Source organism: Geotrypetes seraphini, chromosome 2 (assembly GCF_902459505.1).
Source record: "Geotrypetes seraphini chromosome 2, aGeoSer1.1, whole genome shotgun sequence".
NCBI lineage: Eukaryota > Metazoa > Chordata > Amphibia > Gymnophiona > Dermophiidae > Geotrypetes > Geotrypetes seraphini.
Genome location: NC_047085.1, coordinates 333,880,288 through 333,901,020, shown reverse-complemented (window position 1 = coordinate 333,901,020; position 20,733 = coordinate 333,880,288). Strand labels below are relative to the sequence as shown.

Here is a 20,733-nt window from a genome sequence, read left to right as displayed (position 1 = left end):
CATTGGGGTTTGTTATTTCTTTGCCGTTTATCTACTGATTTTATGTAGCGATTAGTTGCTTCGTGTATGGATGATTTCAGGTACGACCACATAGTTTCCACATTGCCGGTCTCTGCTTGGTCCTGTAGTGTCTGATGAACGTGATCTCCCATACGTGCGAAGTCGGCGCCCCGAAATTTGAGCACCTTTGTTTTTGTAATTGATTTAGGGGATCCTTTCCCAATGTTGAACCATACCATGTTATGGTCGCTGGAGGCTAGCGTATCTCCTACCGAGACCTCTGAGATGCTTTCCCCGTTTGTGAGTACCAGGTCTAGGATCGTCTGGGCCCTAGTGGGCTCCGTTACCATCTGTCTGAGATGTACTCCTTTTATGGAGTTCAGAAGCCTCCTGCTGCTGCTGGTTGCTGCTGAAAATGTCTTCCAGTCTGCATCAGGCATGTTGAAGTCCCCTAGCAGCACAGTGTCACCCCGTAGAGTTATATTCTCTATGTCTTCAATTAATTCTGCGTCCATGTTTTCCGGTTGTCTTGGAGGTCTGTATACCACACCAAGATACAGGCATTTTTTACTACCTCGTGCCAGGTTAACCCAGAGGGACTCCCCGGTATACTTGACATCAGTGATCCTGGTAGTTTTGATGTCTTCTTTAATGTATAGTGCTACCCCTCCACCTAACCTGCCCTCTCTGTCCTGACGAAGTAGATTGTACCCCGGTATAGCCATATCCCACCCATGTGCGTCAGTGAACCAAGTCTCGGATATTGCCACCACGTCCAGGTTGGCATCCCTTATTTCAGTTTCTAGTTCTAGAATTTTATTGCCTAAACTGTGTGCATTAACATACATGGCCCTCCACACTTTGTGTTTGCTGAGTCCCTGTAAGGCTATTCCTGACTGAGTCTGTGTGGCTCCAAGAGAACTGTTTGCATATTGGGTCCTTACCTCGGAATCTGAGTGTCGACTCGTCCCATCCGGATAGTTCCTTTCCACCCCAGTATATGAGTAGGTCCCCTCCCCCAACTTACCTAGTTTAAAGCCCTGCGAAGTAGGCGGGCTAGTCGGTGTCCGAAGATGTTCTTACCTCTGCTGGTCAAATGGAGTCCGTCTGGTCCCTGTAGTCCTTGCAGCGCCTCTCTATGATCCAGGAATCCGAAGTTCATATCTCGACACCATCCTCGTAGCCATTCGTTCGTTCTCAGGATGCATTCATCTCTGGCTCTTCCCTTGCCTCTAACTGGTAGGATTGATGAGAAGACTACCTGCGCACTTGTCTGCTTCAGCCTCTCACCCAAGGCTCCGAAGTCTCTGGCAATGGTTTCTGGGGTGTTCCTGGCAGTGTCATTCGTACCTATATGGATAAGAAGCATAGGAAAATGGTCATGAGGTGTAAGTAATTTCCCTAGGCTGGTGGTGATGTCCCGTATTTTGGCACCAGGCAGACAGCAAACCTCTCTTGATTGTGCATCCGGTCTGCAGATTGGTCCCTCGGTGCCCCTCAGCATGGTTTCAACCTGCTTGTCTGACATTGCTACCTAGATATCTCGCCGCCATCTAAAATTAAACATGGCCAAGACTGAGCTCCTTATCTTTCCACCTAAACCAGTTTCTCCTCTTCCCCATTCTCTATTTATGTGACCAACATCCTCATCCTCCCTGTCTCATCAGCTCATGACCTTGGAGTAATCTTGACTCATCTCTTTCCTTCTTTTCACATATCCAACAGATTGCCAAGAACTGTTATTTCTTTCTCTACAATATCTCTAAAATCAGACTCTTCCTTTCTGAGCACACTGCTAAGACCCTCATTACCTCTCACCTAGACTACTGCAACCTGCTTCTCACTGGCTTTCCGCTAAACCATCTCTCTCCCCTTCAATCTGTTCAGATCTCTTCTGCACGCCTCTTATTCCGCCAGTGTCGCTATGCTCACATTACCCCTCTCTTCAAGTCACTTCATTAGCTCCCTATCTGTTTCTGCGCACAGTTCAAACTCCTCTTACTGACCTACATGTGTATTCACTCAGTATTTCTCATCTCTCCCCATAGTCTTGCTTCTCGTTTTACTTGAAGACTGTTCTTATTTATTAGTCCCAAGTTTAATCTGTTGTATCTGCTTGTCCTCAGAGAAGGTATCATGGATTCCCTTTAACTGTCATTCCGTGATTATTTATATTACTAACCCACCTTCTTTCTGGAAGTTATTCCTATTCCATTTTAATATATATATTTTGTTGTTAGCGATACTGTCTGATAAATGGACATGCAGCCAGTTCAGTCAGCTAACCATGCATACTTAAAGCTTCTAGAAAATTCTGTAATTGTTCTCCCAGTTGGCATATGTGATGATTTTCTGACCCATAAGCTGAATTCATTGTTTTTTTTTAAATCAGCAAAGACAATTACCTGCAAGTAATTATACTCTGTGTGCTCTGTTGATATAACTATTTGAAACCATAAAACACTCTCTTACAAAAATCAAAGTCCCTAGTCTCTTGTGCAAAGAGGAGGCAGAAATAATGTTTATATTAGATTCGGGTGACATCTGCCTCACACTTTATTTCATTTTTTTTTTTCTTTTGCCTTTTTAAAAAAAAACTTTTTTGTTCCAGATGCAGCTAAGCCTTTTAATGTAACAGTATTCCACTGCAGGCATATGTTTCACAAGGAATGTCTACCCATACCCAGCATGGTAAGATGTTAATTTAATCTACACAAATAACACGGAGAAGGTTAGCTACAACCAAGAAGATATTATCTGCTGCTGCTGTCTGCAGGGAGGAATTATTATCAGCAGAAAATATATTGTATGAATGATAACAACACAGATGCAATTATTCAAACTTCACATTAACTCTGAAGCAAAATTTGAAAAGGAAACTCCCCACATAGTTTCTTTTTCATAAATTGCTTTTGGGATTATGCCGTGGGGAGGCTTTTGGTAACAATACTTTGCAGATTCAAAGTATGAGAGGATGAAACAGGTTTCAGTATTTAATCTTCATGTCCAAGCCTTCCACTCTGCAACCAGTGTTGCTCATGGAGAAAAGTATGCATGCTGTCAGTCCAGGATCCCAGAGCAAATTTCAAAGGAGGATTTTGCATCTGCTTGCTTTTAGCAGCTCCTGTTAAATAGTGAATTATTTCTGCATCTTATTTGCTATTTGTTAAATTCATCTAAACCAGTGTTCTTCAACCTTTTTACACCTGTGGACCGGCAGAAATAAAAGAATTATTTTGTGGACCGGCAAACTACTAGGACTAAAATTTAAAAACCCCGTTTATACCCCATCTCCACGAGCTCGGTCCCCACAAACCATCTGATCCCATCTGCACAAGCCGCAATTATGATTTTATATTGAACGTATTTTATTAAAGTATAAAAAGAAACAATATTCTGAACAATTGTGATTTTATAAATACAAATATACAGAGCACAGACCAACAAAACCCCTGTCTCCCCTCCCCTTCACATATATCCCCTCTACTATCAAGAAAACTGAACAAGCCAAGTTATTATAGAATGCTACATAGAAATATCATGCTAACAGAATACTGCAGTCCCCAGTTATGTCTCTAGCAAGATATATATTTCAAATCTGATATATTCTAATGACAAAATAGAAATAAAATTATTTTTTTCTACCTTTCGTTGTCTCTGGTTTCTGCTTTCATCTTTTTTTCACTCTTTTCCTTCCAGCATCTGCCCATTCCATCCAATGTCTGCCCTCTCCCCCTTCCATATGTATCTGACTTCTTTCTATGCCCCTCTTCCCTGTACATCCAGCCTGTTCCTCCTCTCTTCTTTTTACATCATTCATTCCAGCTTCACTGCCTTCTTCATTTTTATCTCTCCTACACCAGATCTAGCATCTTTATCCCTCTCTCATTTCTCTGCTGACCCCGTTTCCAGCATCAATGTCTCTCTACTTTCTCATTTCTCTCTCTCCCCTTTCCCTCATCTGATCTCTACATTCCACCCTGACCCCCTTCCTCTCCTGTAATCTCCCTGCCAGCTGTTTCCTTCCTTTTTTCTTTCTCCCTTCCCTCCTTCCTTTTTTTCCTTCTCCCTTCCCTCCTCCCTCTATCCAACATTAACTCTCTTCCCATCCCTTTCCCTCCTCCCCTCCAAGCAGCATCTCTCCTTCTTCTCCCTTCCCTCCTCTCTCTATCCAACATTAACTCTCTTCCCATCCCTTTCCCTTCCAGCAGCATCTCTCCTTCTTCTCCCTTTCCTCCTCCCTCTATCCAACATTAACTCTCTTCTCTTCCCATCCCTTTCCCTCCTCCCCTCCCAGCAGCATCTCTCCTTCTAACTCTCTCCAAGTCCAGTAACAGCTCTCCCTTTATCCAGCAGCTTTCCTGCCTCTTACAGTGGCTGTCTCCCCTTCCAGCAGCTCTCAGTACTTGCCTGCAGGAAGTTGCCGGTAAATCACTGCCCTGGCAAGTAGGAGAGCTGGTGGGAGGGGAGGAAGTCACTGTGAAGGCTCCCCAGGATCTTGCTCGCACACGCTGACCATCTCTTTCCACCTGCATCTGTATCTGCAGCTCTCTCCATTCTACTTGTAACTTCCCCGCGGCCCTCTTCAGCAACTCGGCAGGGGCGGCATTCAAGACAGGCTGTCGACGTCGGGACCTTCACTCTCTGAGTCCCGCCTATTTTGTTTCGACTTCCTGTTTCCGAACAGGCGAGACTCAGAGAGGGAAGGCCCCGACGTCGGCAGCCTGTCTTAATCGCCTGAGGCTGGGAGGAACATTAGTGAGCAGGAACCGCAGTCGGCAGGAAATTTAACTGCCGACTTGATCTCGCCGGCCCTGCGCGGACCGGCAGAAATTTTCTGTGGACCGACACCGGTCCGCGGATCGGCAGTTGAAGAACTGTGATCTAAACCACTGACTATAAGAGGCCATAGAATTAGCTGCACCAAACTTTGTGTGGTGACAGGAACTTGGGGGAGAGGGGAATCCTAGGACTTTTCAAAATGATTTGGGGGGCAAAAGAGAAGACAGAGTTGGCAGGTGGTTTTCATAGGAAATGTATTCAGTTTGTTTGTATTTCCCTCTCTCTCCCCCCCCCCCCAAAAAAAAAATAATAACTTTGAAATGGAGGAATTTAACTCTGCTACACTTTGGTTAGAGAAAATACTAGATTTTCCACTTTTCAAAGTTGGTGAGCAATTTTGAAATAGAGGGGCCACGGAGGGAGCAAAATGTCTTTCTTTCTTTTTTTTTTTATCTTGGCTACTGTTAAAATGCAGATGAAAACTGCTGTGCTTATTCTATATATGTATGAAGACTTGCACTTTTATTATCTTTCTCCAGGGTGACTGAATATCTTCATACTGAGGGGGTCATTTTATAAGTGATAGTATTTTATGTATTCATGTGGGCCTTATAGAGTTGCCCATGGGCAAAACTATACCACCATGAATATCTGTATCAAAATTTCCACTACCTCTTCATGACCTGGCCTTAAGGTTTTAGTGTTGCGGGTCTCTGGTGTCCCAGTGTCACTGTCTTTCTCCATGTCGATACTACATTGTATTGAACAATAGCATCTGTTTTCATTGTGCTGCTGTACGAATAGGAATATGTACATTGTGTTACGGTAAGTGTTGTACTAATCAATTTATTCCTTTATTTGGCAAACTGCAGAGACAGGCATGAGTCAGCTTTGCTCCTGCCTCCTATGGGAGGTAGGTGGAGGAATTTTTGGGAAGAGAGTCTACTTGGGTCTCAGCATATTTTGAGGAAGAGAATGGCAGGGTTGGTTGGGGTCTTTTGGACATCCAGTGAAATCTTTGGAGTGTGGGTGAGAGGCCAGGACTCTATGGTCCACAGGCCACCAAGTACATTTGTGGGGATCAGGTGGTCTGAAGAGATTAAGGGTGTTAGTTATATCCACAGGGATTGGGGAGTTGGAGACTCCAACAAGCAAGATTTCCATTTGCCACTAGTGCAGTTAACCTTGAACCACATTCTATGTAAGTTAGCTTACTATCATTTGCGTTTTTGCTATAGCTTGTAAAATTAGAACAGGCATTTTACTAGCTTTAAGGATTTGGACTGATTTATTATTACTCACCTTTCTAATTTAAGATCAAGGACTTAAATTTATTTTTCTTATTCACCAGTTCCAAATCTGAGTTCATTATAAGTTACATTAGATTATTCAAGTACACATGGTACATTAACATATTTTACTGTATTATTTGTATACATACTTAGAAAATCTGCCCACTCTGTGCTCAAACTCATGAGAACATAACAAGAATAGCCATATTGGGTCACACCAATGGTCCATCCAGCTCAGAATCCTGTTTCCACAGTGGCCAATCCAAGTCATAAGTACCTGGCAGATTCCATGTAACCAATCCCAGGCCAAATTTTGGCTTCTCTCATGTCTGTCTCAATAGCAGACTATGGACCATTCCTCCAGAAAATTCATTGAATGTCCCCTAGTTGTTAAATTGCAAGACGACCTTGTAAGACTGGGCATCAAAATGGCAGATGATGTCTAATGTGAGCAAGTGCAAAGTGATGCATGTGAGAAAGAGGAACCCAAACTGTAGCTACGTGATGCTGGGTTCTATGTTAGAAGTCACTGCCCAGGAAAGGGATCTAGGTGCCATTGTTGAGGATGCGTTGAAACCCTCAACTCAATGTGCGGCGGCAGCTAGGAAAGCAAATAGAATGTTAGGAATTATCAGGAAAGGAATGGAAAACAAAGATGAAAATGTTATAATGCCCTTGTATCACTCTATGGTATGGCCACAACTTGAATACTGTGTGCAGTTCTGATTGCCGTATCTCAAAAAAGATATAGAGGAATGAGAAAAGGTACAGAGAAGGCTGACAAAAATGATAAAAGGTTTGGGACAATTTCCCTATGAGGAAAGGCTAAAGCGGCTAGAGCTCTTCATCTTGGAGAAGAGATGGCTCAGGGGTGATATGATAGAGGTCTATAAAATACTGAGTGGAGTGGAAAGAGTAGATGTGAATCGCTGCTTTCACCACATGCTTTGGCAATGAATTCCAGAGTTTAATTGCATATTGAGTGAAGAAATATTTTCTCCAGTTTGTTTTAAATCTACTACTTAGTAGCTTCATTGCATGCTCCCTAGTCCTAGTATTTTTGGAAAGAGTTTCACTTCACTCATTATTTTATAGACCTATATCATATAGGAAAGAGTGGTGCATTGATTAGAGCTACAGCCTCAGCACCCTGAGGTTGTGGGTTCAAATCCCACACTGCTCCTTGTGACCCTGGGCAAGTCACTTAGTCCTTCATTGCTCCAAGGTATGTTAGATAGATTGTGAGCCCACTGGAACAGATAGGGAAAGTGCTTGAGTATCTGATTGTAAACCGCCTAGATAACCTTGATAGGCGGTATATAAATACCATAAATATCTCCACTGGGCCAACTCTTCTTCAAGCTGAACAGCCTTAGCATATTTAGCCTTTCCTCATAAGGAAGTCGTTCCATCCCTTTAATCATTTTTGTTGCCTTTCTGTGTACCTTTTCTAACTCCTCTATATCTTTTTGAAAAGCAGCGACCAGAATTACATGCAATATTTGTGGTGCAGTCACACCATGGAGTGATACAGGGGCATTATAATATTCTCTTCTTTATTTTCGATTCCTTTTCTGATCATTCCTAACATTCTATTTGCTTTCTTAGCTGCTGCCACACACTGAGTTGAGGGGAGCTGTGTGGCGCAGTGGTTAAAGCTACAGCCTTAGCACCGTGGGATTGGTTGTGGGTTCAAACCCACACTGTTCCTTGTGACCCTGGGCATGTCATTTAATCACCCCATTACCCCAGGTACATTAGATTGTGAGCCTGCCGGGATATACAGGGAAAAATGCTTCAGTACATGAATAAATTCATGTAAACCGTTCTGATCTCCCTTGGGAAAATAGAAAATTGAATAAATAAATAAATATTTTCAGTGACGACACCTAGATCCTTTTCTTGGGCATTGACTTCTAATGTGAAACCCTGCATCACATAGCTATAGTTTGAATTCCTCTTTCCCACATGTGTCACTTTTCACTTGCTCACATTAAACGTCATCTGCCATTTTGATGCATTTAACCCTACTGCCTGTTTTTTATCTTTCAACCAGTTCTTAATCCATAAGAGGACATCCTGTGACTTTCTAATTTCTTTTCCATGACTTTCTAATTTCCGCAGAAGTCTTTCATGAGCTACTTTGTCAAATACCTTTTGAAAATCCAGATATGCAATATTGACCAGCTCACCTTTATACCCATGTTTATTCATTCTTTCAGTAAATGTAGTAGGTTGGTGAGGCAAAATGTTCCTTGACTAAATCCATGTTTGCTTTGTCTCATTAATCCATTTCCATGCATATGTTCTGTAATTTTATTTTCTATAATAGTCTCTATTAGATCTGTCCAATTCAGGAAAAAAAATTTTTGATTCGATTTTGCCAATTTAATCGATTTTTCAATTCAATACGATTCGATTTGCTATCTATGATATAGCTTTAAAATTAACTGGGGGTTTATTTTGTAGTGTCTTCACCCACTCCACCCCCTTTGCCCTCTCTAACCTCACACCAGCACTGTCATGTGTAAACAAAACAAACACGGTTAGGTCCTAGCTCGCGCTTGCTGACTAACACCAGCTCTGGCAAGATACACATTTCAAATCTGACATATTGTAATCACAAAATAGAAAATAAAATTATTTTTCTACCTTTTCTTGTCTGGTCATTTTATTATTCAAATAATGTTGGTCCCAGGCTCTGATTTCTGTTTGTCTTCTGTTAACTCTCTCGCCAGGGTCTCCTGCCCATTTGACATTTTCTTCTTGTTCCATGCTTACCATCCATCTTCCTTCTCTGTACCTTTCCTTCCATTCTTTCTCCTTCTCCCTGCAGATTCAGCACCCCACCATGTGTCCACCACCCTCTCTCCCTTCCCCTCCAGCTCCCAGTCCAGTGCCTCTTTCCCTTCCCTCCATGCTCCCCCTCCACCCCATATGGCCAGCACCCTTCCCCCCCCCATATGGTCAGCACCCTCTCTCTCTCTTCCCTCTAGCGCTCATACCCTATGTGGCCAGCACCCTCTCTCTCTCTGTTCCTCCAGTCCACTCCACCCCATGGTCTGGCACCATTTTCCTCTCCTTCCCTTCTATCTCTCCTTCTCCCCTCTATGCTCTGTATAGTAGTGGGGCATAGTAGTGGGGCAGACTGCCCCGGGCACCAGCTTTGTCTCTCTTCCCTCCCCCCAATACCTCTTTAAATGTTCACCAGCGCTAACAACATCTTCTGCTTGCGCTGTCCTCAGCTCCCTTCTAACGTCACTTAGGTAGCAGAGGCAAGTGCAAGCAGCAGGTGGAAGATGCTGCTCATGCCAGCAAACATGGCAAGAGGTATGAGGGGGCGCTCAAGCGACAGGGAAGAAAGGGAGGGTGTACAAACGGTAAAGAAAAGTGGGTGGTGCTAAATTGGCAGAGAAGAGTTGGGGTGCAAGGTGGGTACTTCTCTCCTCATTGGTGGCAGTCTTCTCAACTCTGCTCTGTCAGCATCAGGCCTTCCTCTCTGCTGGTTCCGCCCATTTCCGTAAAGGCATGATAAGAACATAAGAACATAAGAAGTTGCCTCCACTGGGTCAGACCAGAGGTCCATCTCGCCCAGCGGTCCGCTCCCGCGGCGGCCCATCAGGTCTGTGACCTGTGAAGTGTTTCCTAACCACTTCTATAACCTACCTCAAGTTCTATCTATACCCCTCTATCCCCTTATCCTCCAGGAACCTATCCAAACCTACCTTGAACCCCTGTACAGAGTTCTGGTTTATCACCTCCTCCGGAAGCTTGTTCCATGTGTCCACCACCCTCTGTGTAAAAAAGAACTTCCTAGCGTTTGTTCTAAACCTGTCCCCTTTCAACTTCTCCGAATGACCCCTAGTGCTTGTGGCTCCCCACAGTTTGAAGAATCTGTCCTTGTTCACTTTCTCTATGCCCTTTAGGATTTTGAAGGTTTCTATCATGTCCCCTCTAAGTCTCCTCTTCTCTAGGGAGAACAGCCCCAGCATTTTTAACCTGTCAGCGTATGAAAAATTTTCCATACCTTTTATCAGTTTAGTCGCCCTCCTTTGCACTCCCTCGAGTACCGCCATGTCCTTCTTGAGGTACGGCGACCAGTATTGAACACAGTACTCCAGGTGCGGGCGCACCATTGCACGATACAGCGGCATGATGACTTCCTTCGTCCTGGTTGTGATACCCTTTTTGATGATGCCCAGCATTCTGTTTGCTTTCTTTGAGGCTGTTGCACACTGTACCGATGGTTTCAGTGATGTGTCGACCATCACCCCCAGGTCCCTTTCAAGGTTACTCACCCCTAGCAGTGTTCCCCCCATTTTGTAGCTGAACATCGGGTTCTTTTTCCCTACATGCATGACTTTGCATTTCTCTACATTAAAACTCATTTGCCACTTTTTTGCCCATTCTTCCAGTCTCGTTAGGTCCCTTTGCAGGGCTTCACAGTCTTCCGTGTTTCTAACCCTGCTGCAGAGTTTGGTGTCATCAGCAAATTTGATAACCTCACATTTTGACCCCGTCTCCAGATCGTTAATAAATATGTTGAACAATAGAGGTCCCAGCACCGACCCCTGTGGAACTCCGCTCGTGACCCATTGCCAGTCTGAGTATTTGCCCTTTACTCCAACCCTCTGTTTTCTGCCTGCCAACCAGTGTTTGATCCATCGGTGGATATCCCCTTGTACCCCGTGGTTCCACAGCTTTTTAAGTAGCCGCTCGTGGGGTACCTTGTCGAAGGCTTTTTGGAAGTCAAGGTAAATAATGTCTATGGATTCCCCCTTATCCATCTGGCTGTTTATTCCCTCAAAGAAGTACAGCAAATTTGTGAGGCACGACCTTCCCTTGCAGAAGCCAGCAGAGAGGAAAACCTGACACTGGGTGAAGGCTGCTGTCGGAAGGGGAAGAAGTTTGGACGCCGATGCCAACCCTGGGAGTACCCCCGTATGGTCTGCACCCAGAGTGTAGTGCCTGCATTGCCTGAATCAGTGAGTCCATTTAGAAAAAAAAAAAAAACCACCAAATCAATTTGAATCAATTCAGCCAAACTGAATCGGTGAATCGGACAGCGCTAGTCTCTACCATTTTGTTCGGCACCAACATCTGATTCACTGGTCTATAATTTTCTGGATCACCTCTGGAACCCTTTTTAAAAATTGGTGGTTTGTTAGCCACCCTCCAGTTTTCTGGTACCATGCTGGATTTTGAAGATAAATTACTAACAATAGCTCTGCAAGTTAGTTTTTCAGTTCTGTCAGTACTCTGGGATGTATACCATCCAGTCCAGCCAATTGGTTCCTTTTCAATTTGTCAAATTACCCCATTACATCTTCCAGTGTTACAGAAATTTGTTTCAGTTTTGGTTTTTTTTGGTTCATCAACATTGAATACCATTTCTGGCAACTTGTATTTCCTCCACATCTTCCTCCAAAGCAGAGAATTCATTTAATCTCTCTGTTATGGTATATATATCCTTCTGATCTCAAATTATCAGCAAGTTATAATCAAAACAGACAGGTTTGAGTCTCTGCCTATCTTGATCTCCTTAGTCTAACAAAAGACAAGGGAGAGGCGTCTTTTCAACCAATGATCAAGTCTTTATTAAACCAGTGGTCCCAACAAGGATCCATGTTTCGGCGTATGGTGAACACCTTCCTCAGGGATACTATTAAAAATATGCAGCACATAAAAACAGCATTCAGAATCATGTAGCAAATAAAACCCAAATAACATAACATATAAACAATAAAAGCATACAGAAATATCAATAGATCGATGTTGTGAAAGGGAAACAGGTTGAGCTGACACATTTGAAAAGACCAAATGAAAAAACAATTAAGGCTTCCAAATGTCAAGGGTAATATAAGAACATACTTGAATGGAGGATAAGTAAAAAGTATACAACGAATGAGCCAGAGAGTAAAGGGTATGTAAGTAAGCCCTTGTGAATATACATGAGTGGAGAAAGAACAGAAAAGTGGCCTCCGAATCTAAAAACACCAATCTAACCAACATAATTGAGTGGTGAGAGTTAGGAAGCTAGGGCTAAATTCACTAACCTGCCGATCATGCCCGATCCGTGGCCAATACACAGCAGGCCAACTGATCCACAACGGATCAATATTTAAATGGGGGTGATTGGATAAACGCCCCCCTCCGACCACACGGATCACTAGTGAGCAATCATGAAGCATGCGCAGACCATCTTCTTTGCCTGTAGATGGTCTGTGCATGCTTACAAAAGCAGCGATTTTTTTTTTTTTTAATTTCTTTTAACTTCTCTTTTGAGCCCGTGGTTTTAACCCGTAGGTTAAAACCATGGGCTTGCACTGCGGGGAAGGGCAGGAGAGTCAGGGCAGAGAGCAGGAGATCGGGGCAGAGAGCAGGAGAGTCGGGGCAGAGAAGCAGGGCAGAGATCAGGGCGGCAGAAGGCAGGGCAGTCGGAAAGGACCTGAGTGAATGGTCCTCAGCAGTCGCTTATTTTTGATCCGTCAGCCCAGTCGGTGTCCCTCATTTTTTTTAGTGAATTGCTGCCTGCCTACATTTGAATGCCATTCCCTCTCATTTGTATGCGCAGATCGGAAGATGATCGAGACAGAGGTTAATGAATCGGGTCGCTAAGTGGTTGAGATTTGATTGGGGGGCTTAGTGAATCTAGTCCTTAGTGATTTATCCTGTGCATGAACCTGTGCATCAATAGAGCAAGCCAAATGATAAAAAATGCATTATCTTTGCTGAAAAAACGCTGAGTGCGAGTCACTCTAAAAACATAACCATAGAAAAATATATATATAAAGCATATCCTTAAAACTAAAACTAAAAGTAATAAAACCAGGATAAACCAACAACAGCACTTACCTTATGGAGTTCGACAGCAACGCTCAGTGCAGTGCAAAACGAGAGTAAAAAATGGCGCACCACCACCGTGAATTCTTTAAAACAAAAAAGGTCATGTGACGATGCCAGTGTGGCAAGGTAAAAACAGCTGCGGATGTCAATGTAAAATGCAATTATAAGTCAAAGTTTCTATTAAGGGCTGCAAAGGGAACAATGAATAAATTAAAGGGATGCTAAAATCAAAAAGAGAAATACAACCGTGTGGTAAAAATAAAAATGAAAACAGCTATAAGATTGAAACCGAAAGATGATTGGAAGAAGGCAAAGAGACCGTAATAAAACACAATGATGAAAAGATGGAATAAAAATAACAAATCAAAATTGCTGGGTGCCATAAAAACAAGGAAGCAGTATCTTGCAAGTATGACTTTAAAAAACCTATTAAACATGACTGAGTTTAAATAGGATAGGAAAAAACGTAGTATGTGTGTAAAAACTTGTAGAGAGAGACGTTATGCAAAAATATCTAAAATGGTCTGAAATGAGAGCATTAGATAAAAATGAATGGTACAGTCATGTGGCAAATGTGAAAATTAACTAAGAAAACTAAAAAACTAGAAAAGGGGGATAACTAAAAAAGGGGGAAGAAAAGCAAAGGGACCGCAATAAAAGCAAGCAATAAAAACGCAGAATAAAAATATAACTATATTTAAAACAAAACTACTTGGCGTCATTAGGGCAAATATGCAGACCATTCAAGTTACAAAAAAAAGGGGGCTTAACGGAACAAACCCCTAGGCATGGGCTAAAGATGGAGTACAGATGACTGGTTTATTGGGCCTCTCTTGAGAGCACTGAGATATTGATGCCCTGAAGTTGTTTACTTCTCCAATGCACTGAAGATAAGACAATGATGCAGCCCTTCGAAGGTGTTGGTGTTGATGCTACCCCTACAACCAGTACGTAAGTCTTGTGGACTGACTGGTTCTCTTAGGGTTCCTTTTACAAATGTGTGCTAGCGTTTTTAGCGCATGCACCGGATTAGCGTGTGCTATAGCACGCTCTACCCTAAAATCTACTGCCTGTTCAAGAGGAGACAGTAACAGCTAGCGCGCACAGCATTTTAAAGTTCACTATTCCATGTGTTTAAGGCCCTAACGCACCTTTGTAAAAGGAGCCCTTAATGCAAGTGGAGAAATGGCCTAGTGATTAAGAGCAGCTCCTTGTAAATCTGGGCAAGTCACTTAACACTTCATTGCCCCAGGTACAATATTTCTGGAGTATATCTGAACATTCGTTTGGTTAGGAACAAAGCACAATTAGTCAAAGACTGGCTGGAAGAAACCACCTGGATATTTTACTTTTAACTGAAACATGGCTAATTTATTTATTTTTTTTAATCATTTTTATTAGAAAGGGTTCAGCGATCAAGATACTATCATAGGTGATATACAGTGCTCCCCCGTGGATTCGCAGTCTGCAGTCCCGGTCATTCGCGGTATTTTCCGACCGCAAAGGGGAGGCTGGAGAGGCAGGAGAGGGCAGCTGGAGCGCCGGCAAGTGAAGGAAATCACTCGCTGTATACTCCGACTGCTTCTTCCTGTACCAAAGTCGGGCCTCACCAATCAGGAGCTGTGTGTCAAAGCAATATTTTTATTTTATTTATTGAATTTCCCTGAATTCTATTGTTTAACGGTTCTTCCCTTCTATTCCTTTTTACATATTACTTTAATTCATTTAGATATCATTTACATAGATGTTGCTCCTATCTGTAAAGTTAGGAATATCTATGAAATATTCTGCATGCTTCTCTCCTCTCCACTCCTTCCTGCCCTCCATAGTCCTCCCTATCCTCTCCTAACCCCTTCCTCTGTAATGTCGCCTAGAGCTTGTATAGGTATGTGCGACAAACAAATGGAAGAAATAAATAAAATTCATTGTTGGCTTAATCATGAATTGGTAATGAGCGTAACTGGACAGACTGGATAGACTAGTCAGGGCTTCATCTACCAGCATTTTACTATAATATGTAACCCTAGCAGTCTATAGAATATTATTGGCTCGGAAAATTGTATCTCTATATGCTTAGTGAGATTTGTAACTAAACTGGTAAATTCTTTAAGATGTTTTGTTGTATTATATTATTGTTCAGATAAGAAGGCTAAACTGAACAAAAATAAAAGTATATATGCATCCTGCACTTGCATATTCTGACACCTATATTAAAATATTTTCTGTTGCAAAATGGACAAGTCTTATAAAAATGCTTTTAAACATTTCATGAGTGGAATAACATGACCTGCTTTATGTGATCATTCTTAACTCTTTATTGCTGCTGGTTCAAGTGTTTTCAGCAATATAGCTTTCATACATATAGTCATGTGAAAAAATTAGGACACCCCATGAAATACTCAGTTCTTTCTTAAGAAATGGTCACATATTAATGTCAAATCTTTTTTTTTTTTATCTTCGGAGAAGAAAGTGATGTAATTGCAGGTAAACAACAAAAATTTTCCTTGATTTATTCATAAAACAAAAGATATCCATAAAAATGTGTATTCTAACTGAGGAATAAATTAGGACACCCTGCACCCTAATAGCTAGTGTTACTCCCTTTGCCTGAAATAACTGCAGTGAGATGCTTCTTGTAGCTATCTACCAGTCTCTGACATCGATCTGAGGAAAGTTTGGCCCACTCCTCAATGCAGAATTCTTTCAGCTGTGAAATGTTTGAGGGGTTTCTTGCATGTACAGCCTGTTTCCAATCACCCCACAGCATCTCAATGGGATTAAAATCAGGGCTTTGGCTCGGCCACACCAGGACTCTTCATTTCTTAGTTTTCAGCCAGTCCTTGGTGGGTTTACTGGCATATTTTGGGTCATTGTCGTGTTGCAGCATCCAGTTCCACTTCAGCTTTAATTTTCTTTCAGATTGTCTTACATGTTCCTCAAGCACCTTCTGATACACGGTAAAATTCATAGTGGATTCTAAGATGGTGAGCTGGCCAGGTCCTGCTGCAGCAAAGCATCCCCAAACCATGACACTTCCACCTCCATGCTTCACAGTTGGTATGAGGTTCTTTTCCTGGAATGCTGGAATGTATTTGGTATACGCCAAACATGTCATCTTTTCTAGTGTCCAAATAATTCAATTTTAGAATCATCTGTCCTTGGAACACTATTCCAGAAGTCCTGGTGTTTGTCTACATTCTCTCTGGCAAACTTCAGTCTGGCCTTGATGTTTCTCTTAGAGAGCAAAGGTTTCCTCCTTGCACACCTCCCATGCAAGTTAAATTTGTGCAGTCTCTTTCTGATTATAGAGGCATGCACTTTCATATCAACAGTAGCAAGAGCCTGCTGTAGGTCCCATAATGACATTTTAGGGTTTTTGGAGACTTCTTTTAGCATCTTGCTGTCTGCTCTGGGGGGTCAACTTGCTTGGACGGCCAGACCTGGGCATGTTGGCAGTTGTTTGGAAAGTCCTCGATTTGTACACTATTTTCCAGACCGTGGAATGGCTAATGTCAAATTCTTTCGAGATCTTTTTAAGCTGCTACAATCTTCTTTCTGAAGGCCTCAGACAGCTCTTTTGATCTCACCATAGTGTTCACGCTCACCGCAGCAGTCATGAGCACACCAAACTAAATGTCTGAGGTTTAAATAAGGCAAACCTCCTTCAAAATTCTGAGTAACGATGTTCTAATCATGTGCATCTGGTGTAATACACTTGTGTGTGATTTGAGCCACTTTAAGTGGGAGGATATGTGAAAGTGTCTTAATTTATTCCTCAGTTAGAATACACATTTTTGTGGATATCTTTTGTTTCATGAGTAAATCAAGGAAAAGTTTTGTTGTCTATCTTCAATTACATCACTTTCTTTTCCAGAGTTAAATAAAAAAAAGACTTGACATCGATATGTGAACATTTCTTAAGAAAGAACTGAATAGTTCATGGGGTATCCTAATTTTTTCACATGTATGGTATGTGTATGTACGGCACTTTATACATACAAAACTGCAACTGCCTTTAATCTGTAGTCCCTCATCACTTCCCCTCTCTTATCTGTCCTCCCCCTCCCCCAAGTAACCTCATTCATTGTACAGACTGATGTTATCTGTGCCATTCTCCTCTTTATCAAACACCTATCGCTGTGCTTTGTATATAAATGTAAAATATCATGTCTGTAAGGCCATCTTCTCTGTCCACTTTTTTCCTTGCTTTAGTCCCCTGTGTTCATCTTGCCTTTCTCCTTCATGTTTTTACAACTAGAGATCTGATGTGCTTATTTCAGCTATTCTCGAACTTGCCAGGGAGAGCACCAGAAGCCAGTCAGGCTTATAGGACATACTCAGTGGCTGTGCATGAGATTCATTGTATTCAGTGGAAGCAGTACATTAAAATGTATTTCATGCATATTCATCATAGCTCTCCCTCAGACCTGTCTGTCTGATTCTCCCCAAGGACAGGTTTGAGAATGACTGGCTTATTCCATGTTTCTTGAATTTTCTTACTATTGTGCCTTCTCTACCTCCCTTGAGTAGACATTCCATGTGTCCCCTTTCCTTGAAATGTCTTCTGATATTGCTCTTTAATAATCTCTTGGAACATTATTCTGTGACCTCCTTCCACCTGCTCTGCGGTGTTCTGGAACAGCCATCCGTCCTGAGAAATTACATCATGTCCCCACTGTGGCCATATGTAAGTCATCTTTAAATGTATCTTCCCTGGTCATCTCTTTGTCAGTTTTGACAATCTACACTGTAATAAATAAATTTAATGAAACCCTAGTAGCCTTGTCATTTATTTCTTAACTAAATGCTAACTTTTACAGAGCAAGGAGTGTCTTTTGTTTGGTAATGTGCATCTAGTAGTAATAATAAATGGTTTGTACCAATCAACATTGACAACTGTGCTGGTGGCAAAACCATGCTTTAAACAAATACCTTTCTAAGTGATCGGAAGTTGTCTGTGAAAAAGAATTTTTTAAAAGATGTTCTTGTCACTTACTCTCTATTTTCAATTTCAGATGTCAACCCTGCAGTTCTGCAACATCTGCAGCGCTAAGCACCGTGGACCAGGGAGCGCAATCTTAGAAATGAAAAAGTAGTGAAATATTCTCAGATCCTTATCTACCCTTATCTCATGGTCTTCACGTTTTCTTTCTGCCTCAAACTCTATTGTAAATATTATCAAAGTGATGCGTATGTAATTAAAAATAAATGTTTAAAGAAGACTTAAATGTAACATTTATTGGAGATTGCTCTTACTTTGTCCATTGAGAAAACATAAAATAAAAAACAGTTTGGCTGCCTAAACTGTTAAGAAAATGGTTTATGCTTTAATAGGTGTTATTAACCAACACAGAAGATGTAACATTAGGGGTGGGTACCCCCAAAATATTTGTGTCCTTTTCATTTGGAATTTTTTTTGTTTCCTATGAATGTTGATAACAGTTTACCCTCTTCTCGCCCCTCCCTGTGCATCACTAGGGATACAGAGGAAGGAGCCTATGGCCCTGATTGGTTCAGACACCTAAGGCCCCTCCCCTTGGAAGGGGCCTTAAGCATCTGAGCCAGAGCCTTACATGCATCACATGGTGCACCGGAAAAGGGAAGGCCTGTCATTTTCCATGGGTGGGCCCTCAGTGCTGGAGGGGATGGTGCTTTCCTCCTGCTTCTGTTAACCAAGGTACAGGGGAGGTTCAAAGAGTGAAGGTGGGGTTTGGGGGAGCATCTGTTGGCAGGAGGGAGTGGGCAGTCATTTTCAGGAGGGAAGGGGATTGTTCAGGGGGGGCTCCATTGGAAGGAGGGCGTGGGCATCCCTACTTTCTTTTTTTTCTGAGAGAAAGAGGGGAGGGGATGGGGAGGGTTGGTAGCACGAGGGGTCTAGGACCGGGTAGAGGCATGGCATGTGGGTTTTGGGCCAGGCAGGAGAGAGTAGGCATCCTCCCTGCCATTTTCGCTGCCGGAGGGGGGGTCATGGTGCCAGTTTGTGGGGGTTCGTTGGGGAGGGTTTTTTTCTTCTTTTTTTAATGGGGCAGATTGTGCATGTGTAACACTCACACAACATCTGTGCCATTAAAAAAAAAGGCCCTAACAGCAGTGACAGGAGGCTGTTTCCCCTGTCACTGCTGTTAGGGCTCTGCGCATGTGTCAATCACTCACTGAACGATTGATCTGTCGGGTTTGCATGCAAATGATTTGCACCTCCGTGTAAATCATTTGCATGCAAACTTAATAGCGCATCCATTGCTTGTTCATAATCAACCAGAGAATTGGCCAACATCGATTCAGTTGGTATTACTGACTGACTTTAGTGCATCTAGCCCTTTATTCCTGAGCCTTTGGGTAGTCACTCCTTCTCATGAGAATTCTTGTAGACAGCCTCGTTAGCATTCTTTTGCTCTGCCTACCATTTCTCTGGGCTGTTCTCCAATTCTTCAGTTGTCTTTCTACAAGCAAGATGGTAGGAGCCTGTCTTTTCTGCTCATGTTCATTTCTCAATTAAATTTGTTTTTTGCTTACCATTTGCAATAAATTTCATAGTGCCCAAGAGAGGCTCAGAAGATTGGAGGCCAATTCTAGACCACAAACCAGTAAATGCGGCCCTTAAGATACTCTGTTTCCAGATGAAAACAGTGCAGTTGGTATTTGCATCAGTGGCACTTGAGGAATTTCTCACCTCTCTGGATTTGGCAGAGGCCTATCTGCACATTCAAATTTTTCTAGAGCACGGGTAGTTCTTGCATTTCTATGTGATGGAGCAACATTTTCTTTTTCTTTTTTTAAAAATTCTTTATTGATTTTTTAAAACTTCAATAATACAATACAACAAATATAACATGTAAAAATACATTCAACTTTCACATGTTTTTAATCAACCATTTTCCACCCACCTCATGAGTATTCAATAAAACAAAAAACATAACTTCCCATCTAATCACCCACCCCCAAATATAAGTACCCTAGACAGAACCTGAGACAGAAATAATCCCCCCTTCCCACCCTTCCTACATTTCCAATTTGCAGCCTTACTCTTCAGGCTGATCATGGTGCCACAGAACTTCACAAAGGTGATGGTTGTAGTTTGAGCACACCTGCGCAGAGTGGGTATGAATGTACATCTGTATCTGGATGATTGGCTAAGAGCTCATTCTGAATCCAAAGGCAGGCTAGCTGTTCAAAGAGTGATTGTGCTGCTGCAGAAGCTGGGCTTGGTGGTCAACTTTTGGAAAGCCACCTGGAGCCAATGCATTCTTGGAGTATCTGGGAGTCCAGATCAACATAAGGGAGAGCAAGATGTTCCTCCTGGAAGTCTGCAGAAAGAAGCTTAAACATAAGCTTCTTTCTGCAGACTTCCATAGCGAGACAACTCCTTCTGGAGTTTCATAGCGAGACAACTCCAATGGTCTGAAATTATTTGCAGATGCTAAGATCAATGGCACACTTGCTTCCACTCCAGAATGCACTCCTCTCCCACTGTTACTCACAGAGGGTTGCAGTATAACAGCAGCTGCCTTGGACAGTGGAAGTATGTTGCAGTCTAGCTTCAGTCTCTCACCAGAGGAGTTCCCCTTCACATCTCTGCACGGGTGATCCTGACAATGGACGCCAGCCTATATGACTGGGGTGCAAATTCTGCAGAGGAAGTGGTTGATCAACTGCTTGGAACTTTGAGCCATACGCCTGGCACTTCAGGCGTTCAAGAGTACGCAGCAGAGCAAAGAGGTACACGTTTTCTCAGACAGCGCAACAGCAATAGCCTATGTCAATCAGAAGGGACAGAATCAGCACTTGGTTAAACCACAATAAACTTTCATTAAAC

At 42.5% G+C, this 20,733-nt stretch overlaps 1 protein-coding gene across 1 annotated transcript in view; it reads left to right on the top strand.

Moving 5' to 3' along the window:
* The window catches only part of VPS41 (VPS41 subunit of HOPS complex), a 401,709-nt gene extending 383,456 nt beyond the window's left edge, over positions 1-18,253 (top strand). The window contains exons 28-29 of the mRNA XM_033930242.1: positions 2,612-2,691; positions 17,936-18,253. Of these exons, the coding sequence (XP_033786133.1) occupies positions 2,612-2,691; positions 17,936-18,016 (161 nt within the window). The 3' untranslated portion in view covers positions 18,017-18,253. The remainder of the gene's footprint in view (positions 1-2,611; positions 2,692-17,935) is intronic.
* The last annotated feature ends 2,480 nt before the right edge of the window (positions 18,254-20,733 follow it).